Source organism: Gobio gobio (assembly GCF_949357685.1).
Source record: "Gobio gobio genome assembly, chromosome: 2".
NCBI lineage: Eukaryota > Metazoa > Chordata > Actinopteri > Cypriniformes > Gobionidae > Gobio > Gobio gobio.
The window spans coordinates 50,574,610-50,589,842 of NC_137098.1; the positions used below are offsets into that span (position 1 = coordinate 50,574,610).

General features: G+C 42.3%; 1 protein-coding gene across 25 annotated transcripts in view; it reads right to left on the reverse strand.

Annotated features, from left to right (window-relative positions):
• The window catches only part of sox6 (SRY-box transcription factor 6), a 150,235-nt gene that overhangs the window by 99,419 nt on the left and 35,583 nt on the right, over positions 1–15,233 (reverse strand). For 11 of the 25 annotated variants that reach the window (XM_079810553.1, XM_079810533.1, XM_079810551.1 and 8 more), the window contains one exon: positions 1,854–2,097. In XM_079810553.1, the coding sequence (XP_079666679.1) occupies positions 1,854–2,097 (244 nt within the window). Of the gene's footprint in view, positions 1–1,853; positions 2,098–7,693; positions 8,024–15,233 lie in introns of those variants that run through there. The other 14 variants (XM_079810537.1, XM_079810536.1, XM_079810542.1 and 11 more) reach the window with 5 other exon arrangements.

Sequence of the window (15,233 nt, forward strand, 5' to 3'; positions counted from 1 at the left end):
TAACTGAACTCCTTCCCACACATTGATCATAGATCAAGTGCAAACAATAAGTGCAACCATAATCAAAGTACTCAATATTCAAAGTGCAAATAGAGACCAAATTTTTCTTCAAGCATGATACAGAGCTAAGAGATGGTTACAACTACACAGATAGCTTTCATATTGAGAGATATTCGCATGTCTCAGGGAGTTGCTTTCAAACAGAGGTAATGTAACGAAATCTCGTTTGAATGCGCGCTCGCGTTTACTTTCACTTTCAATTTCGCGATCGTACATGCTCTGTGAATAGGGGGTGGCGCTGAACGTGCATTTTAAAATAGACATTTGTCTGATGCTTCTGTTGCTCAATGAATCCTCCACCACGGTCCAGTCAGACTTCTCGTCACGTGATCAGTGATCAGTGCTGCGCACTATGTTAGGCTCGAACAGCTTGTATTGGATGAGCTGATGGAATTGAAGCGACCGTTATCCACCTGAATTAATTTGTTTTTATTTCTATAAAAAGAAAAATGACAGTGGAGGCTATTTTTCCATGAGAAAAATCTGAAAATCTGTTTAAGATAAGAAAAGTCTCAATTTGATCTCATGTACTCTCATTGCTTTCTAGGAAAAATATTTGAGATAAAAAAGGATAACATTTTTTGTTTTTCTTTCCTATGAGTGCAACAGTCAAAAGAGCACTTATCATTCTATTCATTTTCTGTCTGTCTAATTTATTTATAAAAAAAAAAAAAAATAAATAAAAATAAACTGTCCTGTGTGTTCTGAGCTAGATTAACTGAGACTTGCTACAGCACTTGCATACTGTTGCCCTTGACTGTTTTAGTTGCTTCTTTTGCTCTCATTTGTAAGTCGCTTTGGATAAAAGCGTCTGCTAAATGACTAAATGTAAATGTAATGTAAATGTAAAAGTCCATCCTGCTGTCCCTGACATACATTTGATGTCACACCATATGCTGTGGTGTTGCCACCAATGGAATGCAAACTTTAGCTAAGGAAAAAGCAAAAAATCCTCTCACGACAGCTGAATTTTTAGGCTAATTGAAGTGGGGTTTGGCGTCTGGATGCTGCCGGGCCAGGGGAGTCCAGACCCCAGGGGCTGGTCGGAGTCATCCTAGCTCTGGGCAAGCTGCAGCAGCGGAGGGAAGGTTTATAGAGAATTCCCTTTTACAAGCATCGAACAATAAGTGGCTGTCAGTCTCACGTCTGGGCTCTATGCCTCTTGGTCTAGAGAGACCACCACGGAGGAAGGGGGGGCTCCCTCAACCCCCTCAAATTCCCACTCCTCATCCGCTTTCTCATTGTCTCTCTATTTATAGATTCATAAAATCACTCTGACATGAAATGCAATTCAATACGTTGTTCTCCTGCACTTTTACAGTGTGAGGGATCTCCAGGCGCTTGTGGGGGACTTAGACTTCAAAGCCGAGTCCTTGGCAAATCGCAAAGTCTTAAGTCTTCATTCAAGTGTTCCAGAGAGGCCTGCTCTCTTCTAGCTGTGTCCTTGGGTTGAGGATTCCTCTCTGCAGGAGTACAGAGGGGGTGTGTGTGTGTGTGTGTGTGTGTGTGTGTGTGTGTGTGTGTTTGTTTTGAGAGAATAGATGTGGGATACATCTGGAGGTTTACTCCATGACATGGATGTTTTGTTAATGTCGTAAGATTGTGTCCTAAACGGAAAATATCCAGAGAGTTCTAGACAAATAATCTCGACCAGACGGTTGTCACTCTTTGAATCCTGCCAACTATCTTTAAAACTGCAATCTTTCATCTACACCTCATTAGAAAATTAAAAACACAAGTAGTCTGTATTAGCACACGTAAATGAGCTATGAAACGCTGGCAGTGGCACTAACCATGCGCTGCTGGGCCGACATCAGGCTGTCCCAGTCGGATTCAGGCGGCACGCTGCTGATTGGCTGAAGCTCCTCCAGGGGAGGTTTGTTGTGGAGCAGATTGTGCAGGGGCAGCTGAGGGGCGACTAGCGACTCAGAGTTCTCTTCCTTCTCCCAGGACATGCGCTCCTGATTCAATCCATCCTCACCTCCGTCAGGGGTCGAGGCGAATGGAGAGGTGGCTTGCTTGGAAGACATGATTCTGCTGAGAGAAGAGCAGAGGAAAATTGTCAGAAAACAGATTCATATTATGCAACAACATAATTCCAAATAAAGAGTCTTGCAAATGTCAGACAGGAAATGTTGAAGCTCCACTTTCATTCTCTACTAGTGCTCTCACATCACATATATATGAAGTTGGCAGCCGTTCTGAGCCTCCACGCCACATCTAACCCCACGATTGGACCGGTATCAGAGCAAGGGAGATCCTATCAATGGCTCTGAGCTTGGTGCAGGAAAAACGGCATGCACTGGGGTCCCTCTTAATCCTTTGTTTAATGTAAATGGACGTGCTGAGCTATGGCTGGAGAGCTGCCTGAGGCAGGCCCGATCCCCCCGCCCCATGGCTGATTACAGCTCTAAGAGGGTTACCATACCATATAACACGCTCTCATTAAAGCGCTAACCCTGCCACCAACCACAAAAAGAGCGGTGACGCTGAGACGCTGACACTTTATGGGAATTTGGTCATTACATTAATATTGAGTCTATAAATGTGCCATTTTCCTTCTTTTTGTTGTAATTGTGCTTTTCTGCTTTTGCAATTGTACTTCGAAATGAATTCGAGTAGGCTGCTGTGGCAGATGGGAGGTAACTTTTAAGATTTATAGCAAATTTCCCATTTCACAAATAGTGTCGGTAAATGAATTTGTTTCAAACAAAAGTCATCATGTCATATGGCATAAAACTCAACAAGGTTTCTTTAACCCTGCAAACTTGACTTTTCAGCACTAGATTGTTTCCACTGGAAATTAAAATTGAATTATACGTAAGGGTTAGCATTAAAGGGGCTATATGCAACTTTTTCCCCAAAATAAACGTAACAATAGCCTTTTTATTTTACCATTTATGACTCAAACATCTCCTGATGAGCATACTGACACCTTGTCCGCTCACAGTGGGTGCACCTATAAGCCTGTATCCTATTTTTCCTATTTTCTGGCGGGTCGTTTTTTCCCGCGCTGTCTGCGGATGTGACGTCACCACCGCTGCGAGAGCGAGCAGAAAATAAGAGCAGTTCTGTTTTTTGGCCACAGGTGTCAGTCGCGAGTTTAAATTTCAGAAAAACGCATATAGCCCCTTTAATGACGTGTAATTATACGTAAAATAAAAAAAATAAAAACATTAAAATAAAAAACATAATTAAAATAAATCAACAGGTCATTTGTGTTTTATAACAAATAATGAAATCACTGTATTACTGCCATGGAAATTAATACTTAACCAGCTAATCGAATTAAACGCTTGATTTCAATATAATCAAAAGGCTGCAACTGATCTAGTGGGTTGAGAATTAACCAGCACACAACTTTTCTACCGGTCTTTAAATTATCTGCTCAGAGATAGTAATTTACACTAGACAGCCAGCACTCATCATGGACAATGACATACACACGACCAACTGCTGACCACAGGGATGCGCATTATTGTTTTGAGTCTGAAATGTCCAGAGTCTGGCTATGGAAGCCAAAGCGCTGCCGCTAGCCGCATTAGCCTGGACAAAGGGCATGGGCGTTCTAGGTCAACGGCTGCAGGTGAGCTAATGTCCTTCCACTGCCCACTGAGACTGCAGGGAGATGAGAGAGAGGCAGGCTGGGTAATGAAGGAAGCCCAAGGTGCCTCCAGAACTCCATCTCCAGCCCTGCCAAGTTTTCCAGCATGTGGCTCATCGTGGGACGAAAACAAATTTGACACCGGGAGAGATTATTTTAACACCAAACTGTGAGTTAATCTGTTCATGTGCGTGCGGTGGCCGTGCACTCCGGCGCATGAGGGATGTGTGGGTTGCAACGGGCTGTCAGGCCCAATTGCTCTCAGGCCCTTTAAAGTATGACTACTTCATTTGAAGATGTGCCATCAATTTGCACACATGGCTGAACACTTAAGCCTCACACTCTCAATATGAATTGTTTAATTCAGTTCGGTAAGTGAGATTTAAACAAAAAAAAAAGACTCAAGCTACTATTGTCTAAAGCTAGCTGCCGTAATATTAATTGTGTTATGCTTACCAAAGAAATATATATATATATATATATATATATAAAAATAATACATACACATCCGCAAAGTCTTAGATGAGCTTTGCGGAAGCCAACAGAAGTGGACAATGAAAGTCAATGGAAGTTAATCAAGCGGGATATCACAGCTGTGCAAACAAGCTAAGTCTGTTAGTTAGCGCAGAGGAAGGCACCAGAGACCCAGACCGCTCCGCACCCCTATTTTCTTTAGCGAGACCAAGGCCTCAATTTTAATCAGCCAATAAATTGTTTCCTGTAATTATATCAAACAGAAAGTGATCTCTAAAATTGTAGAGCGTTAATTGAAAATCAAATTTAAGAGCAAAGTTCAGAGCGCCGAACGGTATGCGAAAGGGGCACGTGATGGCTAGAGGAAGAGAAAGTGAGAGAGAGAGAGAGAGAGAGAGAGAGAGAGAGAGAGAGGGCGAGAGAGAGAGATTTTTTATTCATGGATCCAAAGAGCCGGAGCTTCCAGCACAACAACCCCCACCTTCATCTTCAATGGACTGCGAGCGAAACAAAGCACTTCTTTTGTATTACACAGTAAATCAAGTGGTATTATTTTACCTCTAAAATATTCAGTCTCTCAGGCCTTTCCCTCCAGTCTCTAGCCATCAGTCAAACTGCTGAGGCATGATAGTGAGTGTGAGAGAGAGAGAGAGAGAGAGAGAGAGAGAGAGAGAGAGAGAGAGAGAGAGAGAGAGAGAGGGGCTGACTCCATCCTCCTGTAACATGTGTCTACAGCAATTTTACTCGAAAAAGCAACAGATCTGAGCCAGGGCCCCGTAACAGTATTTGTCAGTTGGAGTTAATAATTCATTAGGAGAGCTGGGAGGGCGGCTCAGCCCGTGAGTGCTGGGGTTCATGAGTTTTGCCCCCCGATCCCTCCCAACCATAACACCCCCCGCCCCACTCACATCCACCCAGCTAATCTGCACCCACGGCTGAGAATGGAACAATGTGGCCGCCATTTAGCTGGAATAAAGGCCTGATTCCTAGAAGGGTTTTTTCCTTTGAGCGCACTTCAAAATCATTTAATTTCTCCCTACGACCCATAAAACAAAAATCAGTATGTGGCATATGACGGAGGAGGGGAAATAGCCCTGACGCCATCGTATTTCATCAAATTAAATGGTGTTTTACGTTGAGAGAAACACCCATGGAACAGTCCTACGAGCCACCGCAGCGCTTCCTTTTATTCTTATTAATAATTCAATCTGTTTCTCCAGTAAATAAGTCCAATCCGTTGGCCTTTGTGCATATTAAGCAGAGAATATATCAGCTAAGCCAGAGTGGCCTCATATGAATTCCTGTCAACCCTCTCCCGCTCAGGCCTGATTACACAATAACAATGGACAGCTAACAAACCAAACCAATCAATAAGTTTAGGGCAGCACAGCTTGTCTTTTCGCAGTCCGAGGGAGAGAGAAAGGCCCCATATATAGCTGACAATACGATACGTTTATGAGGATTAAGAGTTAAGTTCTCGGCATGAGTTCTCATGTAGCCTGGAATGCTTCGACTCATGAATTGTTGCCGCTGCTAACGTTTCATCACGCACTGACCTCTGTTTAATTGGTTAGTGGCATTAGAAGACACCCCGCACTGGTGTTCCTCAGGGGGTCTCATGACTGGGGGCCATGTGTTTTGGGATATCCGCTTTCGCCCCTCTCAATCGTTAGAAGCCCCCCGCTCTTCTGTCTCCGCCGTGTCTTTCTGTTGCCCTTTTATAGACAATGGCAATAAGTAACTCCTGAGCTACGGTGTCACTTCTGCCCCCTTCTCCTCGGACACACCACACCCCCTCAAAACCACAGGCCCTAGCAGACCCCCTAAATCACCAGCCACTCCTGAAAGGAAATATTAGAAGTCCGCTTTTCACTCCGGCACCACCACCCAGACCTATATGAAGAGAAATAATCAAATAAAAGGGGGGTAAAACAAGAGGGCCATTGTTGAAGGAACTAACGATGGGTGAGCAGAAAAATGGCAAAAGCTGCTTTATGACAGGGCTTCAAGTTTCCATGGGTAACGGCACACACCAGACACACACTCGCACGACCGAGCACACATGTGCACGTTCATGCTTGAGCATACGCACACACGCTTTCAAAATACAGGCTAATAAGAAACGTAAAGGTAGGACGGAGAAAGTTATAGCAATGTAAAATGGTGCTATTAAAAAACTTTTCTTATGAGAGTTTAAGAGGCTAATCATAAATCTGAAACAGAACACTCCAATGCAATTATTCCAAGTGTAACAGGAAGTGTTTGCATCTGAAAGGAAATCCGTAAAAAAAAAGAAATTAGCAAATGTGTATTCCTGCAGTGAGGTTTATAATAATACGCTTTTATGATAATTGTGTTGGTCTCTTGAGTGTAAACAGGGAGTAATAAATGAGCAAACAGCACCAACGAAACAAAAAAAATCTTTGCACTGTTAAATACACCCTGACAAAACAATTTCTGAATACTAATGATTTACATTTATCTTTTTTAGCAGCAGCTGCCGCAGCCGCAAAGGCCGGTGAGTATTCAATTATCAGTCTCATCGATACGTAGTTTCAAACAACAGCACAATGTTAAACATAAAATGAAGATAAAACTCTCACTCATTGATACTAAACATGACTGCAGAGATTTCAGGGAGTGCGAGACATACAGTGGCATGAGTTTGCATATGTGTCTTTGTGTGAGTGTCTCTCTGACAGCAGATCACACAGGTGACGGCACAGACTCTCAAGTTCCTCACCTCCTATAATCAACCCTCTGTCACCTGTGAAACCTGGGCTGGAAAATTATCATCCCTGCTGTAGCTGTTTAGCACCTTCAAATTATCACCTTCCATTGTACCTGAGCAGTCTACCCATCCATGAACAATCATCAGGACAGAAGGAACGAACGTTGTTTCTGAACTAGCGCTTCTTATCAGAAAGTGCTACTGAGTAGGAATATCAATAGAACACAAACATGTATTGTTAATCTATTTTGATATTCTCCTCTTATGGCATTATTCATTGATTTATAAGTAAACAAACGAATAAATAAATATAATTATTATTTAATTAAGAATTATTATCAAAGTTGAAATATGTATTTATGAATAATTTAAATAACAATAATAATTAATAACAATTAGTATTATTATTGAATAAATAAATACGAATAAAATATTTACCAGATGGAAGTGTAATAAACTTAAGAATAGTGTTACTCTAATAGTCTGAGAAATACCTTCACTTTTAAAAGCTGTGAAAAACGGTTAAAATTGTTAACCATACAACCCTCAAAATGACAGCTCCTTCACCACCACACGTCACTCATTCCTTCACTGTCTTTACACTGTTGCTCTATATCCAACACTTAAGATACAACACACATCAATTTACAAGGAGAACACCAAGTCTTTTCTAAAAGTGCACTCCAAGCATAGCCTGTGTATTAATTATTAGAATTATGAGAAAAAAAATTCTTTGAACATTAGCTCAAGGCACCCTGTCACTATCTTCACTGTGAATGTGAGATATGTGTGTGAATGAGCGTGTATCAGGTGTGTACACTCACATACTGTCCCCCTCAGCCTGTTTGGCCGCTCCTGGCACTCGAGCACAGACAGGCCGTTCGTCCCAGCCACGGCACGTCTTGTCAGAACACATCCGACGGCACGCTGAACGGAGTACGCTCGCGCACATGAACGGAGCCACCGGCAGAGCAGCTGTTAAGCTCCTTCGCTCACACACACACACACACACAGTCTCTCTCGCACGCGTGTCTCTTTCAGTCCCTGTACGGCCAGAGACGATTCCGAGACAGGAGAAAAGCAGCTCGCCGTCTCTTCTGTCTCTCTTCGTCCCTCGCCCGGGGCCTTACGGGGCGGCAGTTCCCAAAGTGCCTGGTGTCAGTGCTGCAGTTAAGCAAACTTTACAGCCACTGAAGCCATCAAGCAACACAGCCTATTTGCTGAGCAACAGTGGAGCTTTGTGGTTTCCCTCACAGTTGACAGTAAGTTATGAGCCCTTTGTGAGTGCAGGGGAAGGAAAACAGAGATCGGAATTTGGCAGGAAAATATAATACAGAATTCTCCTGTCTGTTGAACCTGGGTTCTTTTTTTCATTCTTTCTGTTTGTATCTCTCTCTCCCTTTTCCTCTCTCTCTCTCTCTTATTCTCTCTGTCCCTCTTTTTTTTGTGGAAACAATCAAGCATTGTTGGAGGAAAGAAAAGCAACTCTGACAGATGAAATATAGTGGGGGCCCCTTTTGGAAAAACAGTAAACAAAGCACCATTCAAGGACAGGTCCTCTCTGTCATTTATAAAAATACTTTTCTTCAGAGTGGCCGACTTTATAGCATAGGAGTCAACAAATCGAGTGTAAAATCTCCACTGTGACGAGGACAGAAGACGGAGACAGAATTAAGTGATAATGCTAAAGACAGACAGAGGAAAGGGCTTTATATTGCTCCATTTCACAATAAATTAATGATAAAGATGGAGGGTAATAGACTGAGGAAAAAAGGGCAAAACGGGAGGGAAAAGTGACTAGCCAAAAAAAACTTTTTTCCAGACTAGCCAAAAACGGGGACAATGGCTAATTATGAGGGAGTAATTTTGCCGCCAGAGGACTGGAGAGTATGAATGGACGCATGAAAGGCTGAGGGCTATTCAAGCCCATGTCAGTGAGAACTGTATGCCTACAGTCTTCAGCCTGGAGCTCATGAGGTCATCATTGGCACTCGGTGTCCAGAAAAACTTGGGTTGGTACAACTGCCGTTTGGACATCTGGAATGCCGGCACACAGTGCCCTGCTTTCTCCAGCCACTGTCCCCTTAATTCCTTTCTTTTCCAAAAATAGGAAGCTTTTTTTTTCTTTTTTTTTGCACCAGTCACTAGTCAACCAAATTGGAAAATTTGCAGCATCTAATGAAAAGAAAAGCTGTTTTGTTCCCTTTCATTCTCATCTCATAAATGGGATTTCTGTGGAACAAGAAAACTAAGGAAATTACCTTTGACGCTGTGCTATTCTGGGTGGACAACAGCTCATTAGTTATCTATAGTCCCATTTATTATTATTTTATTTTGTTGGCTGTGATCTAAACTATCCTTGTTTCTTATGCTTTCTAGTGTTGAATCATCATATTATATATATATATATATATATATATATATATATATATATATATATATATATATATATATATATATATATATATACACACATTTATGACATTTATTATTTTTCTCTGACATCAAACATGTAAAAGAGGAGGACTGGATTAGGGAGTACTGGGAGGAGATGCCAAAACGGCCACAATTCATGTGACACGTCATTCGGAAAATCAAAACAGGGGCAGTTTGTTCGCTCCACCCAGATGAGGCCATGTAAAAGATGCCTGACGAATTGCAAGGGTCAGCCAGGACACATCTTGAAGATCTCCGATTAAGCCTTATTATGTTGGGGCAAGTGACATTGATTGCCGATTTAAACCTCTGAAACTAATTCATTCGCCCTTGTTCAATGGAAAGCATGGGCAACAGTGTGTGGCCACGGTGACAGGTCGGACGAAGGCGGCTGAATAAAAACCCTGCTAAACGAACGGCTGGCACTCATGTCTGTCAGGAGGTGGTTAGAAGTTCCCAACATGACTGACAGCTGATACAAAAAAGAGAAAGAGAGAGAGAGAACGAGAACAGAGAGGGTGAGAGGGAGAGACCGTCCATCGATCTGTGTAATTGCCACAAAAATCTGAGTCAGAGAGTACATGAAGGGTTGATGTTTTAGCAATGCTAAGATGGAGCGGCACTGGGAAAAAGCGGTAAAGTGAATACGAAACATGCTGAACCACGGCCTAATAAAACCGGGAGCTGACAAGCATGGTTGAACAGAAAAATGTGCAGTAGATTTGTACCCAGGCCAGAAAGCAGGCACATTACTGGATTAGCCGCTGACTGATACAGAAAATGTCTCACCCGTCTACTATTAAACCACGAGTCTGACCAACTCACACGCTCCCGTTTCGGATAAAACAGCACAGTAGTGTCTTAAAAAGCTGGAAAAATATCTGACTGGAGTCTAGCTTAGAAAAAACCCTCTACGGCCTGTGACGGGCTTCCTCAGCAAGTTGTAAGTAGCATTAGAAGGGTCTGCTCCATTCGGTAACACGATCCGTGCGGCAGCCGCAAGCAGTTAGACCTTAAGTGTAGTCATGTTGACTAACACCTTCGTCTCTCCTTCTTTCCTTTTTTCCACCCTGCTCTCCTTTTCCTGGCAGGGGAAGAAGCATGCATCATGACAGGCTTTCAGAATGAAATCATTAACTAAATTGCTTTCTTTTAAAAAACCGCAAGTGTGTGACGGGGTGGGTTGTATCTGTCTCTGGCTGCTGTCCACCACTTTTGGGTTCGGGCTCAGCCTCTGTTGTGGTTCATTGTCGCCACAGCCATCCCACTCTCTGCGGCGGGGACTGGGCTCTCTGATTTGCCTGGGCCCCTGTATGAAATAATCGAGTAATCTCAACCCCACTCCCCGAATTCACGAGCCCTGCCTGCCAGCAGCACAAAGAGGCCTTTTGTGCTCCCGAATGTGTGTGTGTTCTCAATACTGACTGTATGGATCATCATCACTGAATCAATCAAAAACATATTAAACAAATACACATTTTGAGCTGGGCCATTCAGCAGAGGGTTTGTGGGAAGAGTGAGTGAGCAGTGAGCAAATTAACACCACTTCTGTTTGTCATCGAAGCACGGAGCAACTCGGATCGCTAACATATTTATGAACGAGAGTGCGGTGGTGTATGATGCGCTTTTCAGTCAGAAGAGAAAATTGAAAGTAAACTATAAAACAAAAGAAAATGTCCATGTGCCCTCTGACAGGAGGTGAATAACCCAGGACAAAAAAAAAGAGACTGTAGCATCTAGTCTTTGGTAACTCTCCGGCACAGAGAGACTTGAATAAGCAAAGCAAACAGAGGGAAAGTAAATAGGTAGCGAAGGCCAGACAAATATTTGATAAGAGGATAGGTATTGTGGCAGTGTGGGACGTGTGGCACAGGTCTTCCCTCCCCTCCTCCTCCCCTTTATCCCTCTCAGTTTCTGCGTGCGAGGCAGCAGATGTGTCTTTCACAGCCTGCGGAGTGTGCAACCAATCCGCAAACAATAGCTAGCCACTGACAAAGGTCATCTTTCACAATCCGCGCGTTATCAGAGACTAAAAAAAACAGCGAGCACGCAGCTAGTCTGTGCTCAACGCACGTCGCATGGCACCCTTACTGTGTCTGTGTGTGTGTTTTAACCCCTCACTACAATGCTACTTGAGCCTTCTTAATAAGCCAATTACACAAGTTTAAGCCACCTCTTTGACCTCAAGTTAAGCTAACAGTTGGTGTAAACAAGTGAAATCCTATTAACCTAATAATATACACGGAACCAGGCGGCAGCGGCCAGCAGTTCAGGCGCTAAAGCCTCTCGGAGTCTTAACTACAGCGAGTTTGGTCCACCGGAGCAACAGTGGCCATGAGCTTTGTGCTCCCAAACAGGGTCATAAGTTAATCCGCATCGGTTATTAGAGTACTTGTCAGAATGGATGTGCTAATTTAGCTAGCCTGTATTAAGCCTCTCCACTTAGACTCCTAAAAACAAACACATCCTCTGTCATTACATTAATACACATTTAAGACTGGAAACTCCTGAAATGAACACTAATTAGAGCTTAAATAGACCCCATAATCCAGCAGTTACAAAGAAACGGAGAGAGTGCCTTTTTATCCCACTAGTGCTGCGGCTAACAATTTAGCATTGTGTTGATGAGCTCGTTTCATTTACTGTGGTGGCACTTAACTTTCTAACGGTTCCTCCTATGATCACAGAGGAAAAAACTAACTTGGGGATTTATTTTTTATGAATCCATCTTCTAAGTGTTTCCTCTTGAAATCGAGAGCTGCATTATTCATAAAAGTGCTGCATTTTAAAGGCGACAAACAACACATTTTATGCAGCGCTATGAAAGCATAATGCTGGCAGATGCTCCTTCTGTTTTGTTCTGATGTCACCTCCACAGCAAATGGAGACAGTTTTAGGGTAAATATTTAACAGTGGGCCATTTAGCTACATACAATTTAAGCATGCAGGGAGTGTGTGTATGTATGTGTACTTCCCACCAGGAGTCAGTTCTGGGGAGATGATAAATATGTGAGATTCATAGTACTGTATAGACGGCTCTCACACTATATTCTTTCATGTTATTGTGTGTGTGTGTGTATGCTGGTTTAGCCTATTTGACTATAATATTGTAGTGCTAGAGGCATGCATGTATTCAAAGCACCGTAACTGCTTGTTTATGTAACCACTCCCTGTGCGGCTGTTTTCAGTGTTTCAAACAAAACTGTTATCTAACATTGATAAGAATTTTGAGTTGCAGCAAATCAGCATATTCGAATGATTTCTGAAGGATCGTGTGACACTGGAAGACTGAAGACTGGAGTTATGACGGCTTGGCCATTTCAGGAATAAATTACATTTTAAAAATGTATTAAAACAAAAAAATTGTTATTTTAAATTGTAATAATATTGCACATTATTACTGTATTTTCTATCAAATAAATTAGAGACTTCTTTCAAAAACACAAAAAATCTTCCAGTCCCCAAACTTTACAAAAGTGTGAGAGGAACAGATCAAAATGTTATTAACTGAAAACATAAAAAAAAAGCATAAAAATGCTGTTTATGGGAAAAAGCAACGTGAACATCCTTCAAAACGTCTTCTTTGGTGTTTCACAGAAAAAGAAAAGCATACAGGTTTAGAACGAAAACGTAAATGAAAGAATTTTAATTTTGGGGTGAACTATCCCTCTAACGCCTCTAGCTCTAACTGTTCTTGGCTTAAGGGGAAAAAAGAAAAAAGTTTGTGACTGACAGGTTAGGTAATTTAATGCTACCACTTCACTGGGCCCTCCACTTTTAAAACACTGAGTATCTCTTGGCCAGTTAGTGAGCATCTGTCTGTCTCTGAGTCTCTGTGTAATGTGGTATGTCACATTATGAGCTCAGAAGTCAAGTGTAGATTACAGCGCTCTGTAGCACCCTTGCTATTAAACCGTTGGGAGAGCAGCTTGACATACGCAGGGCGAGAGGAGGTGTGTTTGTGTGTGTGAGTGATTATGTAGTGGACCCAGAGGCCAAGGTTTGGAGACAGGGAGCAGCTTCAACAATGTTCAAGCACTTACTTTATCCTCTCTCTCTCTCTCTCTCTCTCTCTCTCTCTCTCACTCTCATTTTAACCATGACACCCTTCACCATCAAACTACCACCTACCAGTCTCAGAGTTTGCATCATGGTCCCTTTAAAAAGGCCGATCAGAGCAAGCTGGGGAAAATACCTCATGCTGAGCAAATCATAACCTCCCAGCAGAGACCTCATTGTGTGTTTACAGTAAAACCGCTGGTCACGATGCTTTATAAGCTGACCTGGCCAGAAACTGTGCCAGAAAACTCCATCTTATAGCACACACACACACAGGCGTACACTCAGGGAATAAAACAAAGGCACCATAATGGGGCCGCATAGGTCTTAATTGAGTTCGCCCCTTTCAAGCGTGCTATTATTTCCGGCTAATGGCATCCACTGGCCCTCTCTCATTACTTGAGTGGGTCTTGAACAAGCCTCTCGTTTGATACAGTTAGAGTTAATGCACTATGAACAGATACACTGCTAGTCATCAGCGATCTGCATATTCAATAACTTCCGTAATTACAGCCGCAATTCATCAGATCCAATCTGATTGCAGAGGGGAAGAGAGAGAGAGAGAGAGAGAGAGAGAGAGAGAGAGGCTTGATTCCTGGAGGACACAATCTAATCACAAAACTAACATGATAATTGAAATCTAAATTGAAAGGGTTGGTGAGCCATGCACAACTGTGTTGAGGCAGAAAGGGCGGAAGTACTTGTGCCTTGAAAGCAGAGGAGAGGAATAAAAGATGCTGATGGAGCGAGAGAGAGAGAGAGAGAGAGAGAGAGAGAGAGAGAGAGAGAGAGAGAGAGAGAGAGAGAGAGAGAGACGAAGGGAGGAATGAAATGCCTGGAAGACAAGCTCAAGGACCAGTGAGTCATCACAGGGCAGTTTTGTTAAGACTCATTGTGTTGGACGATGTAAAGGACAATCATGAACCAATTTGCATGTCATAACATATTATTGTGAGCCAAAAACAGTATTGATGTGAACGGAACATCTGAGGCAAACTCACATTCAAGTATGTCTACTTTAGAAGATGTCTATTACTGTGAGTGCACAATACTGGGTTAAGTCAAAAAGTTTAGCAGAAAGAAGAAATTCAATGGAGACTTTTGCTTAAAAAGTTAATTTTAGAAGATTTTTTTTTTTCATGAGTGTGTTAAAAGAGAATAGATTTGAAAATGAAAATATATGATGAAAAATGAGATGCAAATTGATAAAAAGTCCATTGTCAAGACACCAGGGATGTCTCCCAGGGTGGCTTGGCTAAGAAATGTTTTACATGCCAAACTGATTCTCTCAAATGAATGATAATCATATAAAAATTAAGCTGAGTCAGGTTCAGTACAAATTATGATTTGAGAAGTCAGAAACGTCCAGGCAGAAAACAAGAGGTTAACACAATTGTGCAGGTGGGTGGTGGGGTTCATCATGTGTTCACATCCTTTCCTTTCCTATCCGTCTTTCAACCGTCGTCATGCAAAGCAGAGAGCTTTACAATCTTTCCCATCTGCTTGGCTCCTCCTCAGCCCTCAATAACAGTTACTCAGTAATGCCAAATTCATTAACCTGTGCTGCTGTTACAGTGGCCCTGGCCATAAATTAGGTTAATGTGAGCAGACATATTCCTCTGCTAATAGGGGATATAAAATGAAAGAGGGACACGGAGGGACGGAGATTGTAGATCATAAACATATTGTCCCTGACAAAAAGCTCTAATGGCTCTTTGTTCACTTGCATGACAAATGTTTTTTTGAAGGACAGACAAACGATCTGGAAAGATTAATGTGCAAATAATGTAATATTAAGATCATATATATTGTGGGATTAAACTAATTCGAAAATGTGGGATGATACGACAGCATTCAAAATCTGATGTC